Source organism: Myotis myotis, unplaced genomic scaffold (assembly GCF_014108235.1).
Source record: "Myotis myotis isolate mMyoMyo1 unplaced genomic scaffold, mMyoMyo1.p scaffold_m19_p_8, whole genome shotgun sequence".
Lineage (NCBI taxonomy): Eukaryota > Metazoa > Chordata > Mammalia > Chiroptera > Vespertilionidae > Myotis > Myotis myotis.
In genome coordinates, this window is record NW_023416390.1 from 34,788,712 (window position 1) to 34,809,734 (window position 21,023).

The 21,023-nt window shown below is 52.2% G+C and overlaps 1 protein-coding gene across 6 annotated transcripts in view; it reads left to right on the forward strand.

Annotated features, from left to right (window-relative positions):
• The first annotated feature begins 9,307 nt into the window (after positions 1-9,307).
• The window catches only part of MLPH (melanophilin), a 36,069-nt gene continuing 24,353 nt past the window's right edge, over positions 9,308-21,023 (forward strand). Inside the window, exons 1-3 of one of the 6 annotated variants that reach the window (XM_036319573.1) lie at positions 9,319-10,055; positions 11,327-11,505; positions 14,288-14,421. In XM_036319573.1, the coding sequence (XP_036175466.1) occupies positions 14,312-14,421 (110 nt within the window). In that variant the 5' untranslated portion in view covers positions 9,319-10,055; positions 11,327-11,505; positions 14,288-14,311. Of the gene's footprint in view, positions 10,056-11,326; positions 11,506-13,719; positions 13,804-14,287; positions 14,422-21,023 lie in introns of those variants that run through there. The other 5 variants (XM_036319574.1, XM_036319576.1, XM_036319575.1 and 2 more) reach the window with 5 other exon arrangements.

The following is a 21,023-nucleotide window of genomic DNA, read 5'->3' on the forward strand; positions in this document are numbered from 1 at the left end:
AGACCAGAGGAGCGCAAGAATCAAGTCAATGATTTGAAATGCGAGGAAGCAAAAAACACCCAACCGGAAAAGCAAAATGAAAAAAGAATCCAAAAATGCGAGCATAGTGTAAGGAGCCTCTGGGACACCTTCAAGCGTACCAACATCAGAATTATAGGGGTGCCAGAAGATGAGAGAGAGCAAGATATTGAAAACCTATTTGAAGAAATAATGACAGAAAACTTCCCCCACCTGGTGAAAGAAATGGACTTACAGGTCCAAGAAGCGCGGAGAACCCCAAACAAAAGGAATCCAAAGAGGACCACACCAAGACACATCATAATTAAAATGCCAAGAGCAAAAGATAAAGAGAGAATCTTAAAAGCAGCAAGAGAAAGAAACTCAGTTACCTACAAGGGAGTACCCATACAACTGTCAGCCGATTTCTCAACAGAAACTTTGCAGGCCAGAAGGGAGTGGCAAGAAATATTCAAAGTGATGAATACCAAGAACCTACAACCAAGATTACTTTATCCAGCAAAGCTATCATTCAGAATTGAAGGTCAGATAAAGAGCTTCACAGATAAGGAAAAGCTAAAGGAGTTCATCACCACCAAACCAGGATTATATGAAATGCTGAAAGGTATCCTTTAAGAAGAGGAAGAGGAAGAAAAAGGTAAAGATACAAATTATGAACAACAAATATGCATCTATCAACAAGTGAATCTAAGAATCAAGTGAATAAATAATCTGATGAACAGAATGAACTGTTGATTATAATAGAATCAGGGACATAGAAAGGGAATGGACTGACTATTCCTGGGGGGGAAAGGGGTGTGGGAGATTCGGGAAGAGACTGGACAAAAATCGTGCACCTATAGATGAGGACAGTGGGTGGGGAGTGAGGGCGGAGGGTGGGGCGGGAACTGGGAGGAGGGGAGTTATGGGGGGAAAAAAAAGAGGAACAAATGTAATAATCTGAACAATAAAGATTTAATTAAAAAAAAAAAACACCGAGTGGTGCAATCACAGAGCCAGGTATTGAGGGCATGTTGAGTTTTGTAGGAAACTGCCATGCTCTTTTCCAGAGGGACTATCCCTTCTATATTTCTACCAGCAAATGCTTTCCCTCATTTTTGCCATTCTTATAAGCAATATCTCATTGTGGTTTTGTTTGCATTTACCTAATGACTGATGATATTGAACATCTTTCCAGGTGTTTTTACCATCTGTGTGTCCTCTTTGGGGGAAAAAAAAAAAAAAAAAAAAGCAAGCCTGTTCATTGTGTCTTTAGCCCATTTTCTAATTAGATGTTTGGGGTATGTTTTACTGTTGAGTTTAAGAGTTCATTATATATCCCTTAGATACTAACCCCTTGTTGGATGTGTAGTTTGCAAATATGTTCTCCTGTTTGTAGCTTTTCTTTTCACCCTCTTAATCTTTCACAGAGCAAGAGATTTTAGCTTTCATGCAGTCCAATTTATCCATATTTTTGCTTTTATGAACGGTGCTTTTGGTCAAATCAGGCAACTAACTCCTTGGTCCAAAATATTTTCTCCTATTTTCCTAAAAGTTTAGTGGTTTTATATTTTAAGTCTGTGATACGTTTTGAGTTGGTTTTAGTTTAATGTGTAAAGTTTAAGTCAAGGTTCATTTCTTTGTCCACAGATGTCCAAGGGCTCCAACACTATTTGTAGAAAAGGCTCTGTTTCCCTCATTGGGCTGCTCTTACACCTTTGTCAAGTATCAGTTGGGCATTTTTGTGTTCTATTTCTGATTTCTCTATTTTCTTCCATTGATTTTTGTGTCTACCCATCTGTCAATATGATACAGTCTTGATTATGGTAGATACATCATAACCCATTCTTTTTTAAGAAAACAAAATAAATTGAACTAAATGCCTATGTAACTCTCCTCATATCCTTTGAAGATCCCACCAGAGCTGGGACATAAGTTGGAGACAAGAGAGTGGCAAGTATAGTCCTGAGCCCAGTCACACCTGGAGAACAAAGGGTGGGTGCAATCCTTGGGCAGGGGCATGGGAAAGGCTCGCGAGCCACATGCGGCTCTTTGGCCCCTTGAGTGTGGCTCTTCCTAAGCCTTAGGAGTACCCTAATTAAGTGGGTGGGAGTGGGGTAGGGCTCTAGGCCCAGGGAACTGGAGCTCTGGCAACCAGGGCAGGACATTTCGGCAGAGGCCCTGGCCAGTGGGCCTCAGGGACACCGAGCACAGGAGGAACTACAGGGGAGGGATGTCATCAGTGCCATCCCTCTAGCATTTATCTCTGGCTATGCTACTTACTGGTAACCCAAGACTTTATACCTGAGGCATCTTCCCCGCTGGTAGGAGCCTCCTCCCTGATGGACAGGGAGTTGGTGGGTAAAATCCCAGCTCCCTCAACTCAGGCTGGGATAACTCCCAGGCAGGGCTCAAGTTGCCCACCGTGGTAACTGGCTTCATAATACTATACTTTATCACCTCAGTTCCCTGGGCTAATTCCCCTGTCCCTCATAGGGGCTCCCCTGGGGTCTCCTCCAAAAATAAAGTATTTGCACCAAATGTGCTCAGGGACACAAACCGAGACAGGGCCCCAGAGCTGACGTGGGGCTGGTTGCCCTTGACCTGCAGTCCGCTTGACACATGGAGCCTTCACTGCTAGCCTGGATTCTTGCACACCGGGTGCTCCCAGCAGGTCAGACTCTCACCTGGGGAAACCGCCTGTCTCAGCCAACAGCTTTGGCATGTTTACCTGAAGGGTGGGGAAGGGCTATTATTAGAACGCTGTGTTTTATTCTTATCTTATAACAGATGAGTAGTGTTGATAACTGAATGCTGCATGTGTGTCCCCAAAATTCATGTTGAACCCTAACCCTCAGAGGGACTGTATTTGGAGACAGGACTTATCAGGATGTACATAAAGTTTAATGAGGCCTCAAGTGAGGGGCCCTGATCCGATAAGAGGAGGGAGAGGGACCACAAATCCTTCTGCAGGCAGACTCCCCGAGGAGAGGCCATGTGAGGGCACAGCGGGAAGGCGGCCATCTCCGTCAGGAAGAAAGTGATGGGAACCTTGACCTTGGATATCTAACCTCTAAAACTGAGGAAATGAAGTTCTGTTGTTTAAGCCACCCAGTCTGCAGCCCAAGTGACTAATACAAGTAGTAATAGAAAAGAAGAAAGTGGGGGGAGGAAGGAAGGAAGGAAGTTAGTTCATACTAGTGATAAGTCTTTTTAACTCGATGCAGCTGAGCCCATGATGGCAATCTTTAGAAAGACTAGCAGCCGGAGTCCTTAGCTTTGATAACACTCATAGGACCGAAAGAAAAGAACCAAATTAAACAACAGGGTGGGATACTAGACCTACTTCAGTTAAGATGGAATTGTAGAGAGGCACGGCCATCGTCTTCCCTAGGTCTTTTGCAACAAACTCTCAACAAGTGAGCTGCTCAACTTGGAAACAAGCGCCTTGTCTGAGAGAGGGAGAGAGGGAGGCGTGGGAGCGAGGCTCAGCGCCCGGGAACAGCTGGCTGGACGCAGGGACACCCACGCACCTGGCGGGCACTGACACCTGCCTTGAGAAGCCCCAGGAGGAGTGCTTTCCAGCCCAACAATCGTCCATTCCCGATTTGACACGAGGGACGTTTTGGCAGAAGTGCTGACTCCAGCAACCAGACATCTGAGATCATTCTGCCTGTGAAATCAACCATAGACCATCAAGCTGAAACCAGACACCTAGAGACGTGGCAAGCCCTCCAGCGTAAGCATAAGAATAAAAACATTAAAGCGCTCAGGCCACCACATAGGTCTGCTCAATGACAGAGGCATCTGCCATTGTAGGTGCTGCAGACACTAATGGAGATCAGATGGCGCTGCCTCCTGACAGCCACCCAAGCACCTCGCGGTGGGCGCGGGCAGGGCTGCGTGGGCTCAATGCGGGCTCCAGGTCAGGGTGGGCGGACAAGTCAGTAGACACAAGTCTGTGGTGGCTGCTCTTCCTGAATGCGCCCCTGGGCTGCAGGGCCAGCCGCAGTCACCCCCTCTGGCCAGGAGAGGGCACCAGAGGGCAGCGGGGCTGAGCTGATAGCACAGTGAGTCAGGCTGGCCTGGGGGGTCTGTCATTAAAGGAGGGGCTGAGTGTGCCCAGGCTCAGCAGGAAGCTCTCCCAGGAACCTGGTGAAGCAGCTGGACACACAGAGGCCAGCAGACTCATCGGGCTCCTGCAGACTGCCCTCTGGGACAATGGTTCTTCCCTCAGTTCCCAGATGAGCCCCGCACCCCCACCTCCACCCCCGCCCGGTAGGCACAGATTTCAAGGTCAGGCCTGTGACCCCAGGACTCGAGGGGAGCTCCCAGGGTAACTGTCTGCTACACTCCAAGGTCAAAGGAGGCACAGAGGGATCCTGCACTAGGATCCCTAGAGAAGGTGGAAGGGGGTCAGGTCATGGAGTCCTAGAGAGAAGAGTGACTCAGAGAGTATGTTTCTTACAGCTGAGGACAGTGGAATGAAGGAAGGGCTTAGAATAGAAGAAGCAACAGGAGAGAGCCCAGGCGAGCTGCTTTGGCCCCTACAAGGCCAGGACAAGAGTGTGGGCTTTGTTCTCAACTGGGAGCCCCTCACTTCACTGTGGGGCTAACAGTGTCCCACTGGGTGGGGCTGGAGCACAGGACAGACCAGATGCATACAATCCAGGTGTAAGGCAGAGGTCCCAGAGCTGCCTAGGCCCCCACCCCCGCCCCACCCCTACTCCTACCCCCCACCCCCCACCCCCACCCCCTGGCGAGCCCCTCAGTCATAGGTTCTGGGTGTGAACAGACAATGAGGAGAGCTTCTCGAAATACTTCTCTACAGAGCCCTCACTCAATCGCCTAGAACCCAGGGCACATGTTCCCACAGCCATAGCACAGGCCCCACGCCAGAAACCACACAACCCACGGATGATTCAGCCGTCAACACAGCCAGTTTCCCATTGTTTCCTAGGAAATAGCAGACCCAGGTCCCAGCCATCTGCCTCCAAGACCTAGAAACGATGTCTGGCCCCCTCCCCTACCAGGCCCCCCTGGCCCACCCTGCCCCTGCCCTGCATCTGTGGCCTAAGTGAGTCTGCCTTCTGCTCTGGCCCAAGGAAGAGACTGGGCCACCTGTGTTCAGGCCAGAAGGGAAGGAGCTGGGAGTCAGAAGGATTTCCCAGCAGTAGCTGCTCATTGGGGGTGGGGAGGGAGAGGGCAGCCTGGCCTGGCCTCAGACCCAGTGGCTGTGGGGACGGCTATGGGAGCATCCCTGGAGGCCCCCCGGACGCCTCTGCATCCTCCTGGCCCTAGGGCTGCGATGGGCTACAAGCCAGGATCTTGACTCTGGGATGGGCTGGAGGGAAGGCCCAGCGCTCCTGACTCCCCCTCCCTGGGAAGTTCAAGGGCTCCCTTAGGGGAACTCCAGGAGCAGAAAGTCAGGATGCAAAGCACTGATGTGGCTCCCAGTAGTCCTGAGTAACAACCCTGCCGGGGCATGAGTTCCTAAGAGACCCTGCATACCGGGACTTGGGCCACCAACAAACCAGGCAGGGACACCAAGAAATGAGAGCTTTTTGTAAAATTTGCTATTAAAAACAGTCTCAAAATAAGCATTCAAATAACTACTGTGGATAAAAGCTCTTATGGAGGGCTGGACTTCCCTAACATCCTTCTGGCTCGGTCTGGTTTCATTCGGAATCAAACACGGGGAGGGAGAAAGAACAGGTCACCTGATGTATGCAGAGGTCCGGGGTTAAAGGCCCAGGTTTCTACTGGCTCAGGTAGCAGCGCGGTTTTTCCTGAGGGTCTCCTCGTGAAAGGGCTGGGGGCTCAGAGGCCCAAGAAGGAGTTTAATGCAGCCGGGTGGGTGTCAAGGGGCCCCTAAGGGTCCTGAGTAAGAAGGACTGGGGGGCTGAGGGCCTGGATCCCAGGTCTTCCTGCAGCCACACTGGCTCCTCCTGGGGTGGGGGCCCTGGTCCAGCCCCACCCCACGGGTCAGACGCGGAGGCGGGGCGCCTGCATGCTTGTGAGGGACTCACCGCCAGCAAAAACCGCATCCCTGCCTTTAATTATGCGTTTGAGTTAAGCTCTTTGGCCACAAACGGAAAGCCTTTGAGTCCAGATCCAGGCTCAGATGGGGCGGTGGGTGGACTCAGGGGGAGGCGTGGAGGACGGAGACCCGCTTGTGAGGGGGTGAAAGGCGACCTCCGATATTATTCGCGCTGGACCGAGACCTCGCCTTGCATGGAGATCTCATTCCCGTTTTGCATGGAGACCTCACCCGCACTACACTGCACTTCACCAAAGGCTCGCCTTGTCTTAGGAGCTCAGACCTCAGAGCTCAGGAAGGGGCCCCGTGTTCAGGGTGGGAAACTGAGACCTCCCAGAAGAGACCGGGCTCCAGGGTCCGCCTCGGGGGTTAAACGCCTGGCCCTGCGCCCCTTTAGAGCAGGACGTTGGGCACGGCGCGCCCTGAGAGCCTCCCGCTATCTGCCTCTTTCGCCCTCTGTCGGTGCGGAGGAGTCACGGCAGAAAATGACCAGAAGTGGCTTGAGGCTGTCCTGGCCATAAGGCGCTGTCCTGACCATAGGCTTCGTCCTGCAGGGTCCACTCTGCCCATTCTCAAGCCGATATCCAGGGCCGGATGTCCAGAGGAACAAGACATCAGTTTGGAGGCCGCCAGCCCTGGTGATGTCAGGGACCAGCCCTGGAGGATGCCTCTGACCTTCATCCTTTGCTGTATCCTCAGCAAAGGTAGACGGGGGTCAGCATGCAGGAAAGAGGGAAGAAAAGAGAGGAAGTTTCGCTGTCCTAAGGACAGAGGCCCACGGCCACAGCACACTGTTCGCTCAGCGTCCCTTCTTTAGTAGACGGCCTCTGGTGAGCGCTGACATGAGATGCAAGACTCACACATGATTCCCACTCCCGAGGTCCCACACGTGCCTCAGTCTCCAGTCTTCCCATCCTGGGCAGAACCCTCCCACGCTCCGAGCCTCATGCCCACCTATCAGCCTTCCAGGTCACTTGCTCAGGGGCTGGTGAGGGGAGGGTCCTCTGGGCCCTCAGGGAACAGAGTCCTGGTGGAGTGTCTGGTCTTACGTAATACATCCGTTCTCTCACTCCTGCCCCATAAGCCTGCTAAGCTCTTACTCCATGCTCTAGCAAGGCAGCAGCATCTGCACCTCTTTTCCATTGCGCCCACACTTGCAGAGCTATCTCAGCAATGTACTGGGATAATTTCCAAGTGTCCTGGCCAGGGAAACAAGTCTTGAGATAAGGAGATTTCTCCCAAATCAGTAAACTCAATGCAGTATCTTCGAGGTCTATCTGTACACATTTCCCCTGTGTTTGGTGATACTCGAGGTCTATCTGTACACATTTCCCCTGTGTTTGGTGATACACAGTATCCAGGACCATGATTTTGTCAGTGAAAATGCCATTTATTCCCAGAGCAGGAACTTTATTCTCCCACCTGGGCTTTGCTGAGACCTGGCCCTAGTCGTTGTTCTAGAGGAAATAAGGAGAGATGGGGACAGGTCTTGGGAACAAACATCCTATTGTAAGGCGTCCTTCTCAGGGGAGGTGTTCGCACAGTGTCTGGGCACCAGCACCTCTGGGAAGAGGAAAGGGGCTGCTCCGTGCCCAGAGGAGTCTGGGTAATCAAGGGGTTCAAACTCAGACTCGTCCACCCAAATGTCCCCATCCCAGGGCACAGGGCTCCACCTATCAGGACGTTGACTTTGGCATAGGAAACCTTTTCAGGGTGTTCCCGTTACAACTCTGGGGTCTATACAAGATTCCCAATTCAATTTGAATTTCAGAAAAATAAATTATATTTTTTATAAATAAGTATACCCCATGAAATATTTAGAATGCACTTATACTAAAAAACAAAACAAAACAACTCTGTTCATTGTTTCTGTAAAATTCAAGTTTAACTGGACAGCCTGTTTTTTCTTATTATCTGGAAAACCTACACTGGCACCCTTACCATTAAACTCTGGGACTGGGCATCAGCACCACCTGCCCTGAAGGGGCAGGAGAGCAGATTTCTGTAAACACAGCCAGGATAACACACCCAGCCCTGCGTCTAATGCTTGCAGTTGCTTGGCGAGCCCACATGCTTAACCACACACACACAAACTGCAGAAGGAAACACAGACAGTATTCATCAAGATTGCCTCTGAGGAATAGGAATAAGCAAACCTGACTTTTCATTTAGACTGTTTATATTCTTTACCATATATCTTTATCATATATTACCACATATCCATTTTATAGATCTTGAAAACATGCTAATTTAAATAAATAAATACTAAAGTATAAAAAAAAATTTTTTTAAATCTACCATTAAGGCCCTAGCAGGTTTGGCTCAGTGGTTACAGCGTTGGCCCTTGGACTGAAGGGTCACGGGTTTGATTCATGTCAAGGGCACATGCTTCGGTTGCAGGCTCCAACCCCTGCCTGTTTGGGGCGAGTGTGGGAGGCAACCAATCTGCCTCTCGCACATCAATGTTTCTCTCTCTCTCTCTCTCTCTCTCTCTCTCTCTCTCTCTCTCTCTCTGTGTGTGTGTGTGTGTGTGTGTGTCTCCCCCCCCCTTCCACTCTCTCTAAAAAAAAAAGCAAACAACAAAAATAAAACATATCCTCAGGAGAGGATTAACAACAACAATAAAAATCTACCATTAAGGAACTTACAGTTCCAATACCCACTTTGGGAAGACGCTATTAATTTTGCAAGCATTGTGAAGTGTATGGTAAGGAAATGAAAGACCTAAGAACCACTCACAGGGGTTGTGGAAACGGGTGTAAGTTGCTCCCACCTCCAGGGTCTGCACAGACGGGTTGACGGTGTTTGGTTCGTGCCTCCATCCTAATGTGGTCCTGGGGCCTAAAATACCCAAGTTCACCTCCAGTGCTCCCGCCTGCACAACTGTCCTAGGAGGTTTAGTTTCCTCTCATAACAACTGTTCACCTAACAGCACTGGATTTCTTTGTATTCCTGTCCCCATGGTGCAGACATGGAAACTGAGCTTCAAAAGTAGTTCCAGGGGAAAGCATGTGCTTTTTGTTTAATTTTTAATTTTATTTTAATGGTAAGTGAGTGGAAGAAGAAAGAGTGCTCTTCTGCGCCCAAGTCCGGAGGAGAGAGAGAAGATGGGATTTGGAAGGCGGTGCAAGCCCTGTGAGCTGCAGAGGGTGGCTGCACCTGAGAAGGGCTGGGTGTGAAGCGCCCAGGAGCCAAGGCAGGGCTCGGAGGAGGCCCAGCCCAGCCCAGGCGCGCGTCCCCGAGTGCGCCCCGCCCCGTCTGCGCGCGGAGCCTGACTCCGCCCAGAGCGCGACTCTGACTTGCAGGACCTTTCTTGGTGGGCAAGACTGGGTGCCCTCTCCGCGGAGGGGCTCCCGGCGCTGTGGGCTCCCGGTCCAGGGGCGTCCTGATGCCAGGCAGGATGGAAGGCGGTGAGAGGCGCGGGATCTGCGCGAGGAAACCCTGGGCGCAAAGTCCCACTTCCCAGCTAGTGTTCCCACTTAGTTCTTGTCTTTGTCTAAGGCTCTTTCCAAGCCTCCGTTTCCCCATCTGTAGAGCCGGAGTAAATAGCGTCCTCCCAGCAGAGTTGGGATGGGAATTAAACGAGGTGCCGCGCGCTCCGCGGAACGTTCGGGCAAGCAGGAGTCCTCGCACTGAGGGCAGGACCCCGCGGCCGCATCGCCGGCAAAGTCACGCGACTCGCCAGCTGTGGGCTCAACCCCGCTTCCTGCCGCCGCCTTTCTCCCCGAAGCTGGCTTGGGGCGAGGAGCGAGAGGCCCTGCACGGGCGCCTCCCGCGCGGGCACTGGGGTTGCTCGGCCCTCCGCCCGGTCCAGCACCCCGAGGTGCCCGCGCTCCCGGAGCTGGGCGGGGCGCAGCCCACGTGACCCAGCGGGCAGCACCCGGACCTCCCCGCTGCCCTCCAGGCCCAGGCAATCCAGAGCTCCTGCCCTGTGCCTTGCGCCCTGCTGCCCCCGTGCGCCCCGACCAGACGCCCAGGTTCGTCCAAAGCAGGGCCCGCACGGCCAGGGAAAGAGTCGGTGAGTGCGAGGAAAAGAGGGAACGGTTGGGCACCAGTGCCCAGGACTGGTGGCCCAGGCTCCGGGAGGGTCCGCGGAGAAGTGTGCAGCTATAATGGTGTGGAAAGGCCCCCAGTGATCCCCTGGCCTCGCTCCAGGCTGGTGAGGAAATCCTGCTCAGCCCCCGGAACCCCAAACCTCACCCGGATACTCTGGTCAGCAGGCCATTTTGAGGAAAACTGTGCTTTTAATTACAAACCCTATTGGGGGTGAGGGGGGCGGACTGAGCTGGGGCTGGGACCTGAGAGGATTGGCACTGGGCTGGATGCCCAGGGGCCCAAGGCTGCTTGGGTAAATACTTCCTCCTGGGCTGCTGCCCTGCACTGCAGATCTTGGGGTCAGGGCCCTGGGGGTGTCCTGGCAGGGGAGGATGCGCCCTGACCTCCAGAAGCCCCGGGTTTATCCAAATCCTCTTTCGTTTGCTGCCAGGCTCCATCCCAGCCCATCCACCCTGTTGTAGAGATAGGGGGAGAGTCTGTGAGCGATACCCTCCTTATAAATCCCCAAAGATTTCATAGGCTCAGACCTTAACCAAATTTAAAAACCCGCTTCCTTTTCAGTTGGATTGGGGCCATTAGATCTTTTTTGTCTTTTTTGTGTTTTAATCTTATATACATATTTCTTTCTCAGAGGTTGGAGTGATAATGGGGGGAAGGGAGGCCCCCAGTAGCCCACTAGCCGCAAAGGCTGACCCTGCCCATGGAGGTGAAATCCAGGGAGAGAGCCAGAGCCTGCGGACCATGGGAGCTGAGCCGAGACATTGGCCCGCAGGCGAGGACAGGGCCAGGCACCCAGATGAGCAGGCGGGGATCTTACTGATTAAGGCATTAGTGACGGGAAATTACCAGCAGCTGAGTGGGTCTGGCGGGAGATTGGGGGTTAAAGGAGGCAGGTGGGAAAGGTGGCTCTGGTGGCCCTGGATGAGACTGCAGTGCTGCTCCTGTGGTTGGGTCAGTCTGCTAGGTCTGACTGTCTCATTCTTTTAGAAGCAACCTCTGGACCAAGAGCTCTCCCCTTCCTCCCTCCTCTTACCCGCCACCCCCCTTCTATTCTAACATCCGGGCATCATACAGGGCTGGAGAGGGCCAGAGCGGTCCGGGAGCCCGACCGTTGTCCATGGTACAGATGGGAAAGCTGAGACCCAGGAACTTGTCCCAGGTCACAGGGCCGGCTGGTGCCTGAACTGGGATGGGAAGCCAGCTCCTGACTCTCAGCCCCCCATCGTCCTGCAGCCTCAGCCTGGGACCCATCCTTGCTGAGGACACTGGAGCTGAGGCCTTCGCTACAAACGCAGGACCTGTTGTCCGTGTATAAATGAGGAACCTGGGAGGGCAGAGGGAATGGGCAGGCTGCAGAGTGCCCACCCAGTGTCAGTGCTGGAGTGACCTCAGAGCCTCTTCTTGTACCCCAGGTATGCCGGTGACCTGCAGGGAGGAGGGACTTCCCCTGGGAATGTGCTCATTTTGCAGCTGATGAGGGCTGGGGGATTGGGTCCTACCAATGGGCGGCAGGCCCAGCTCTGGGGGCAGCATTTGGGAAACAGCTACAAAGGTGAATGCAGAGATCCCACAACTGGCACCTGTGCGTTCCTTCAGGCGTGTCCCTGCACCTTTATCAGCAAGAACAGCACCTCACACCTGGATTCTGAGTCAGCGAGCATTCCTGCCACTCTTAGCTGGGCATTCAGCGAGGGACGTTGACTGGCTCCCTGGTTTTATTTGCTCAGGCGGTGATGGCTCATAATCACCATTGCGCCAAGGCTTAGGGAGCAGCCGCCCAAGATGTGGTGGAGCCTAGTGTCATGAAGGAGGAACCCCCGCCCCATCTCCCTTTAATTCAGCCAAAGGATGAACTCAAACCTTTAACAATAAAGACGACACACCACTGAGATTCTGTATTCTGGGTCCAGGATATTCATTTTATAAAACCAGTTCCGCTGTGTCTTTCCAGCGCTTTCCCCTCTATGTCAGCCCCTCTTCTCTGCATTGTAACTATTCAGTCTCAAAGATGAAAAGTGTGATTAGCTCTGAGCAGTGGGAACAGGCGCAAACTGAAAGTGTTTTCTTCAGGAACCTCATGACTCAGAGTTATCTCCACCGAAATGGGGCGGAGGACAGATAGAGCCTGGGGGTTGGAGCTGCCCTCCCAACACGTGCATCCTGGGAGGTTCCCTGCAGGCCAGGCGCCACAGCAGCCCTGCACCCTCCGTGGGCTGCCCTTGACTGTTGTGGGTCAGGGGTACCAGCTGGAGATCGGGCCTGGGTGAGCAAGGAAGCAGGGAGTGATGGGCTGAAAGGCTGTCCCCTCCCTGAGCCCACATAGGCCCCGGGGCAAGGCTGTGCCTGGCAGAGGGGCTGGCTCTTCCACGTACTGCAATGTCCCTGTCCATGTCCCAACCTGAGGCAAGCCAGAGGGCGTACTAACAGCACTTCCCCTAAATGCCAGTGAATTGGGGTGTGTGTATTTTAGATGCTGAAGTCAAACATATTCTTCATTCAATTTAAGATTATTTTCTAAACATAGGGTTTTTTTTAAGCTTTAAGCATTTTGTGAATCTGCTAAATGGGAGGATAAGGTCACAATATATAAAGAACATGTCGAGGACCGTTGGCCCTCAACCCCGGCTGTCCTAGGAACCGCGCCCTCGAAGCATCGCCTCCCTGCCGCATGGCACAGGAACCTGGAGTCCCTCTCCCTCCAGTCCTCTCCCTGCCCCTGCTGCTCACCCTGGAGTTGGGCCAGAACCAAAAATAAGCACTTGGGTAAAAATGTTTCAGGTTCTGTCTAACCCATGAAGTAGCAACAGTCTGGTCATGGGTTAACTATGTGGGATGCATGTTTCAAAATGCATATTCCACATCACTGTTTTATTACACAGAGTGCCGTGGACACATGTCGCTTTCCTTAAGAACTCAGGCTCATTGTCGGAGCCTTCAAGGTGGTATTAGGCCGTAATGCCACGGTTCCCGTGGGCGCGGGTGCGGCTGTGTGCCCCATCTGCTGTGGCCGCCCGGTCACGTCTCAGCATGTTCCTGGCAGGCCTCGCTCTCGGCAGCCAGGAGCCAGCGTGGGCCTCATCCCCAGGAGGGGGATGTCACTGCTCAGCTGATGGTCACGCACTCTCCTCTGCTCTGAAATTAGGATTTCAAAGAATGAGCTTCTTAGGATACAACATTTTTTTTCAAAAGTGGTAAAAAAAACAGAACTGAATACATCCCAGTCATCCATCAAATAACTTTTTGTTCCAATTTTTTTAAACCCAGAAACTGTGTGCTCCGGAAAGCATCAAAAATCTGTTTTGTTTTCATGTTTTCTGATCCAGAATCTAAGTTCAACTCTACTGAGGACAGTTTGGATGATCCTGGCACTCAGGGCCCCTCCCCAGGGGGTTCACAGTCAGACTGCGCTTGAGGGTGGAGACCCAGAGGGGTCGGGCAGAAAATGGAAGTTGCTTTCCATCAAGTTTAAGGCACAAGCCAGGGGACATTCTAGTCGACAGCATGGGATCTCTGTGGAAATTTTCATCTCAAGTGTACCCAAGTGCTGCTTGGCACATGTTACTTTTCATAATTAACCTCTTACGCAAGAAAAGGAAGTCTGTTCCCACAGTGAGCACTTCCATGGTCAGCAGCCTGAGGGAGATGCTCCCCGTGTTCAGCAGCCGGTGGAATCTTCCCTTTGACTTGAAGGCCCCCCAGGAGAGCAGACGGTTGGTCCCTTCTCGGACATTCCCGGGAGGATGGATTTCAGGCCCCAGGGATGTCCTGCTGATGTCACAGGTGGTTTACAAACGGTCACCACAGCGGAACCTCATCCAACAAATCATACCCCAGAGCAGGGCTGTTCCGGCTCCCAGGACCCCTAAGGCGAGACCCCGGGATCACACCTGGGGTCCCATCACAAAGCACGGCATAGGACGGGGGAAGGAGGTGTCCCTTGGCATCATGACACTTACTCCACAGTGAAAAGAGAATTAGGAACTCGGGTCTACAGGTGTGAGGGTCAGGAGGCGGAAGTCGATCCCTTTTAAAAGCAGGGTGTGGGAATGCTACACAGGTTTGTTTCGTTGCCTGTTTAGCCCAGGTACCCACAGGCTGCCTGGGAACCCGGACTCTGGGTGCTGCCTGGTGCTCCGTGAGTCAGCCAGCATCGCGGGCTTCCTGGGCTGACGCTATGATCCTGTGATTTTCCAGGTGTGAGCCTGACGAGGAGCCACGATGGGGAAAAAGCTGGACCTTTCCAAGCTCACGGATGAAGAGGCCAAGCACGTCTGGGAAGTGGTGCAGCGGGACTTTGAGCTGAGGCGGAAAGAAGAGGAGAGACTGGAGTAAGTGCGTGGGGCTGAGCCCACGGAGCCCGAGTCCGCCACACCCCGGGCTCACTGGGTGGGTGAGCGGCATCGACGGAAGCCAGGTGCTGGGAAACGCTCCTTCTGGCCTCGGTTTCCTCATAATTAAAACGAGGGCCCTGACTCTGCAACCTGACTTTTAGGTGTGCCTTAAGCAGTTTTATTTCAGCTTGATCCAGCTTCCAGGGTAACGTTGTCCCCAAACTGGGTGATGCAGGGTCCACCAAAGTGCAAGAATGAACAGTGACAAAGGGGTAATGACTGGATCCATTCTGAAACGCCCAAATGTTGCGATGGAGGGGTTGGCAGTCGAGGCTGACTTTCCACCTTCCTTTCTGATCGCGTTGGTGGCCCCCATCCAACTGAGCGAAAGCCCACAAGCATTATTAACGCCCTCCTACCTTGCATGTTCCTCCCAACCTCTAACGCTTGGCTTCCACTGAGCTCCTTGTTATCTCCTCTGGGTATTTTGGGGGGTTGGTAGGCCTACTGAGAAGGAGACATTTGAGCAAATACTCGAGGAGGTGAGGGAGTAGCCAAGAGAATGCTTCCAAGGGCTCCAGGCAGCGCAGGGAGAGGAGGTCATGGTGGCATCATGTGGGCTCCATGGACCTTTACAGGCCCTGGGTCTTTCTCTCAGGCCTCTGCTGACCTGGAGGCGTGTGAGCAGGGGACCAGCAGGACCAGACCTCTGCTCTACAGGCTGTGCGTTACTGAGCCGCAGTCACTTGTATTTTGAAGGGAGAGCCAGCAAATTTGCCTTCAGATTGGATGTGGGGTGGAGAGTATGGGAGGAGCCCAAGGTAACGCCAAGGTCATGGCCTGAGGAACTGAGAGGATGGAGTTGTCTCCTCACCTGGGGAAGGCACCGTTAGACCAGGTCTGGGGGAAAGCAGGAAACAGAGCACAGTAATTAGGGGGGGAATTGTGAAACCAAGAAGCAAACATGCCCGTTCTTTGGAGATCACGTCCCTGTCCGGTGTCTATAGACACAGCATGTGGGCTCAAGGTCAGTTCACCAAGAGCAAATTGGCCAAAAGGCAACTTGCTAAACAGACAACTCACCAAGTTTACCAACTGAAAACAATCAAAGAACAAAAGAAGTGTTTCCTTTTATATTTACAGAGTTAACAGAAATGAGTATTAGGTGGGTTTCTCTCCAAATAGGAGCGTCGGTCCCCTGGAAAGGATGTTGGGCAGGTTTGGGAAAGACCCGGCACCTCCCCTGCAGGGTCAGACCAGCGGACCTCCCGGCACTGACAAATGAGCTTGCCCAGGTCCCTGACATTGGCAAGGATGGAAGGCCATGGGGCTGTGAGACCAGTTTTACTAACCCCTGTATGACCAGACTATTCCCAAGACACAAAGCCTCCGACCCCTCGGCCAGGCCTCAGGCTCCCCAGGCTGTGCCAAAGACGTTCAAAGTCCCCCTGGGGACACAGAGGCGTGAGGCCTTGGCCCCTCTCCACCGTGTACCTCCTAAATGGCTTTCCAAAGAGAATGTGTTTTTATTCCAGGGAACAGGGTTGCCAACAGCACTGACCTTGCGTGCGCCTTTCCTCTGAGCTGCCAGGAAGGAATTTCCCTTGGGGTCTGGCTCCTGAGCGGCAGGCCCCCTGGCAGGCAGCTTCAGGAAGTGGAGGAGAAGGAAGTGGGAGGCCACCTCGCCTTTCACTTAGCCCAGGCAGATAAAATCTCTCCCTGAAGTTGGCGTGTTCGACCAGGGACTTGGGAGTGGGGTGTTTACTGTACAGGGTGTGATGTTATTCCTGGCTTCCCATCAGGTTACAGTGCTGAGCACCAAAGAATCAAAAATTCAAAGTTGTACAAAATTTGGACATTAACAACGTTGGCATCAGAAGGATTTAGGATGGAGTCTGGGCAGGGCATTGCCATGGGGACGTGGGTCTTAACTGTGGATGAACTTTGAGCCTTGAACAGGATTGACATTTGTGTGAGAGAACGGACATCCTGATCCCAAGTCTGTTGACCAGTGCAGGGCTTGGGCTGTGAGCCATAGGTGCGGCCACTTCCCTGTGTGGAGAGGGACGGTGACAACAGAGGCTTTGCTCAAAGGGGCTCCTCCGTCTTTGATGTTCCAGTGGCATTGGCCTTCACTGTCCTCGAGGCCCCCCTGCGGGTGTATGATGTGCTGGAAGGAAGCAGAGAGGGAGGGAGGACGACAAGTGAGGCTCCTGGGAGGTGATTCCAGCCTCTGGTGCAAGAAACCAGCTACTGAGAGCAGAAGGCCCTTTGGGAAAGCAACATTCCTGCTGCTCATGTTCTCTTTAAATCCTTCCTTCCCCCGTGGGGTTTAGTTCTTGTGGAGAATATCAGCTAATCTGGGATGAAGAAACCTTGAGAAAAAACAAAGTGGGAGGAAGCACGCTCACTGGTTTCAAAATGTACCACAAAACTACAATAATCAAAACAGCATCGCACCGGCATGAGCAGGTGTATAGACCAATGGGATAGAACAGTGGTCGGCAAACTCATTAGTCAACAGAGCCAAATATCAACAGTACAACGATTGAAATTTCTTTTGAGAGCCAAATTTTTTAAACTTAAACTATATAAGTAGGTACATTGTTATTAACTTAATTAGGGTACTCCTAAGGCTTAGGAAGAGCCACACTCAAAGGGCCAAAGAGCCGCATGTGCCTCGCGAGCTGCAGTTTGCCAGCCACGGGGATAGAATAAGGAGCCCAGAAATAAGTCTGCACACATGGTCAATAAATCTATGACAAAAGAGGCAAAACTGGACCACCCTCTGACACCACATACAAGAATAAACTCAAAATGGATTAAAGACTTAAATGTAAGACTTGAAGTCATAAAACTCCTAGAAGAAAAACATAGGCAGTAAGTTCTTTGATTTTGGTCTTAGTAATATCTTTTTGGATACATCTCCTCTGGCAAGGGAAACAAACGAAAAAATAAGCAAATGGGACGACATCTAACTAAAAAGGTTTTTGCCCAACAAAGGAAAATATCAACAAAGCAAAAAAAAAAAAAAAAAGAACAACCTAATAAATGGGAGAAGGCATTTGCCAATAATACATCTGCTGAGGGGTTAATATTTAAAACATATAAAGAACTTGTAAAACTTAACACCAAATTAAAAAAACAATCCAATAAAAAAAATGGGCAGAGGACCTGAATAGACACTTCTCCAAAGAGGACATACAGGTGGACAATAAACATATGAAAAGATGCTCAACATCACTAATCATCAGAGAAATGCAAATTAAAACCACAATGAGATATCACCTCACACCTGTCAGAATGGCTGTCATCAATAAATGAACAAACGACAAGTGTCAGTGAGGATGTGGAGAAAAGGGGGCCCTCATGCACCGTTGGTAGGAATGCAGACTGATACAGCCACTGTAGAAAACTGTATGGAGATTCCTCAAAAAATTGAAAATTGAGTTGCCATTCAACCCAGTAATAACACTTCTGGGTATTTATTCAAAGAAAAAAAAAACACTAATTTGAAAACATATATGCACCCCTATATGTTCATATGTTCATTGCAGCATTATTTACAGGTGCCAAGATATAGAAGCAACCTAGGTGCCCATCAATAGACACGGACAAAGAAGATGTGCTACATACATACAATGGACTGTTACTCTGCCATGAAGAAGAATGAAATCTTACCACTTACGACCGAATGGATGGACCTAAAGGGTATTATGCTCAGTGAAATAAGTCAGAGAAAGACAAATATCATAGGATTTCACTTACATGTGAATTTTTTTTAAAAAATGAATAAACAAAACAGATACAGAGAGCATGCTGATGGTTACCAAAGGGAGGGCAGAGGGGGATGGATGAAAGAAAAAAATAATAAAATAAAACAGCCACCACACCTCACAACACCTCATTTACTGCTCAGGCAACACCACAGTGTGACTGCTGTGTTCTCCCCAGTCACAGATGAGGACACTGAGGACCAGGCAGTCCCCGGCTCTAAAGAGTATCAGGAATTGCTAACAGTGGGAATGTGGGTGGGGCCCTGGCTGCATACTGCTTTGTATTATTTATCTTGTAAGTGTTCTGCAGTCATTCATGGTAACTGGGTATTAAAAAGGCTTTAACTACACATAGATGATCATGCTTCGTGTTTAATGGCACATAAACTAAACACAAAGGAGCACCAGGGTAAGCTTCTTGAGGGGAGCATCCAGTCGGTCGTCCCAGCTTCTTCACTCCCTCTCTCGGGAAGACGCAGAGCCCCGCGGTGGCCCGCCAGCCTGGGGCAGAAGCAGGCCTCCACCTGGTGCGCTGGGGCCCACGTACTCACAGCTGACCTGCGCCCTGCCTTCTCTCTGCTCATCTGAGGTCCTCTCAGTCACGCTCCCTGCGCTATCGAGGGGCCTCTAAACTGTGTTTAGAATTACTGGGTTTTCCTAAACCCAGAGAATGACACTGCAGAGCCGGAGTTGGGGACTCACGCCCCTGGGTGAGGATGGCAGCTTACCTAACCGATGCCTTTTTCAGGGGCCGGCCCACAAGTCAAATATTAGGCCTGGGAGTCTGCCCTGGAAAGGCAAACAGCTGGTGACAGGCATCTGTAACGTCTGCAAACAGGCCTGCATTCCTGAGATAATCATGCAACATTGCCCAGCCTGAGGCATGGCAGACCAAGGCTCACCTTAAAAACAAATAACAACAACAACGACAACAGTAGGAATTTGAAGTCACCACCAGGCGGGCCACTTGGCACCCAGACAGACTCCAGGGCTGAATAGACAGAGGCTGGAGCAGGGAGAGAGCAGGCAGCAGGGCCCGGAGTTTGGGTGCGAGATCGCTCAGGAGGTTCGGGGGCTCTCTCGGTGCCTCGTTCACCACCACTGTTCCCTTTATCATTGTTGTCGCCATCGGTCATTCTCTTCAGAGGACCTCAGAGAGCGCCAACAAGTTCCATTTCCCACACTAATTCCCGACGTCTGCTCGGATGCCAGGGGCTTAGCTTCCCATCCCTGCTGTCTGATATTCACTGCACCAGGTCTGCCTCCTTCAGCGGCGACCTCTAACAGGCAGGTTTACTGTGGTCACCTTACTTTTAATAACTCTGTCTCTTCTCTGTGACTTGGTTCTCTGGCTATAGCCCCTCCTTGGGGTCAGACTTGCCCCTGGCTTCCAGCCTCTGGAGGACACACACCTCAGGCTGCTCTCAGGAGGGGCCGCCTGTGGGTTTTATATTTGGGAATCTCTCGGCTGGGAGCGAGGCCTCACTTTCTTTCCCCTCAGCACTGTGGAAGAATAATAAGCCCCCCAACACATCCACATCCAGGTCCCCCCAGCCTGTGAAAATGTTAGGTTACACGGCAAAAGGGAATTAAGGCTGCGGGTGCCATTAAGGCTGCTGAACAGCTGACCTGGACGTGGGAGGTGACCCTGGACCTGGACATGGGGAGGTGACCCTGGACCTGGACATGGGGGGTGACCCTGGACCTGGACATGGGGGGTGACCCTGGACCTGGACGTGGGGGGTGACCCTGGACCTGGACGTGGGGGGTGACCCTGGACCTGGACATGGGGAGGTGACCCTGGACCTGGACGTGGAGACAGGTGGGAGAAAGGAGGAGGCTGGAGCACAGGAGAGCCATAGAGAGTCCCTGTGAGAAGAACTCAGCCACCACAGCCAGCTCTGTAGACCGAGGAAGGGCCAGACAGAGGATACAGGCGCCCTGGCAGCTGGGAAGAAAGGGGACAGGTCCCAGAGCCTCCAAGAAGGATCACAGTCCTGCCCACAACTCCATCTCAGCCCAGGAACACCAGGTCAGACCTCTGATCTCAGAACTGTAAGGTCATAAACTGGTGTTGCTTCAAGCCACTACCTTTGTGGAAATGTGTTAGAGCAGCCACAGGAACCTGCTGCCCAGCCTGGCAGCAAAGCCATGAGCCAGCCTGACTTGGTTCCATTAGACGTAGCCGGCTCAGAACTCGCTGCCTCCTGTAACTGCATGGCTGTGTCCAGGTGTGTGTGGCCAACAAGAATCCGAAGGTCCGGCTCCTCTTGTGTCCTGGTCGGTGAGCGTTAGTGTGTTCTCAGGTGATTGCTGTTCTGTGGCAGGGCCAAGACTCACTCCCACCCAGACAAGCTGTGCAGAGAACAGCCAGCTCATTTGTTACCTACCTCACCTCACCCATGGGTCCCCGCCCTCAGTCAGCAAGAACTTGTAAGCTTGTGGGTTCCATATCCCAGACGCTGCTCTGACCTCTTCTCTGGGTACAGTCTTCTCTTTAGAGCACCTCTACCCACCCCTGCTTTTGGCTAAGTCTGCGTGGGTGACCGGCAGGAGCCCATGGCCCTCAAGGTGACAGAGTTGATGGGGTCTTGGCTCCACACACTGTCCATTGGCTCCTGACTGGTCCCTGATGCAGAGTGGAGGGTCGAGTCTGCTTCCAGGGTGGGGACCATCGCCCGTGAGTGAATGGTCGTGGCTGGCACCCACACTGAGATCCTGACCCCCATCATCTACCCTGCATGCTATGGCCTCTTCGTACCAACCCCCAGACCCTGCCCGCCCCCTGGTCCTCTCAGCACTGTCCTGCTGGGGCACGGTCTC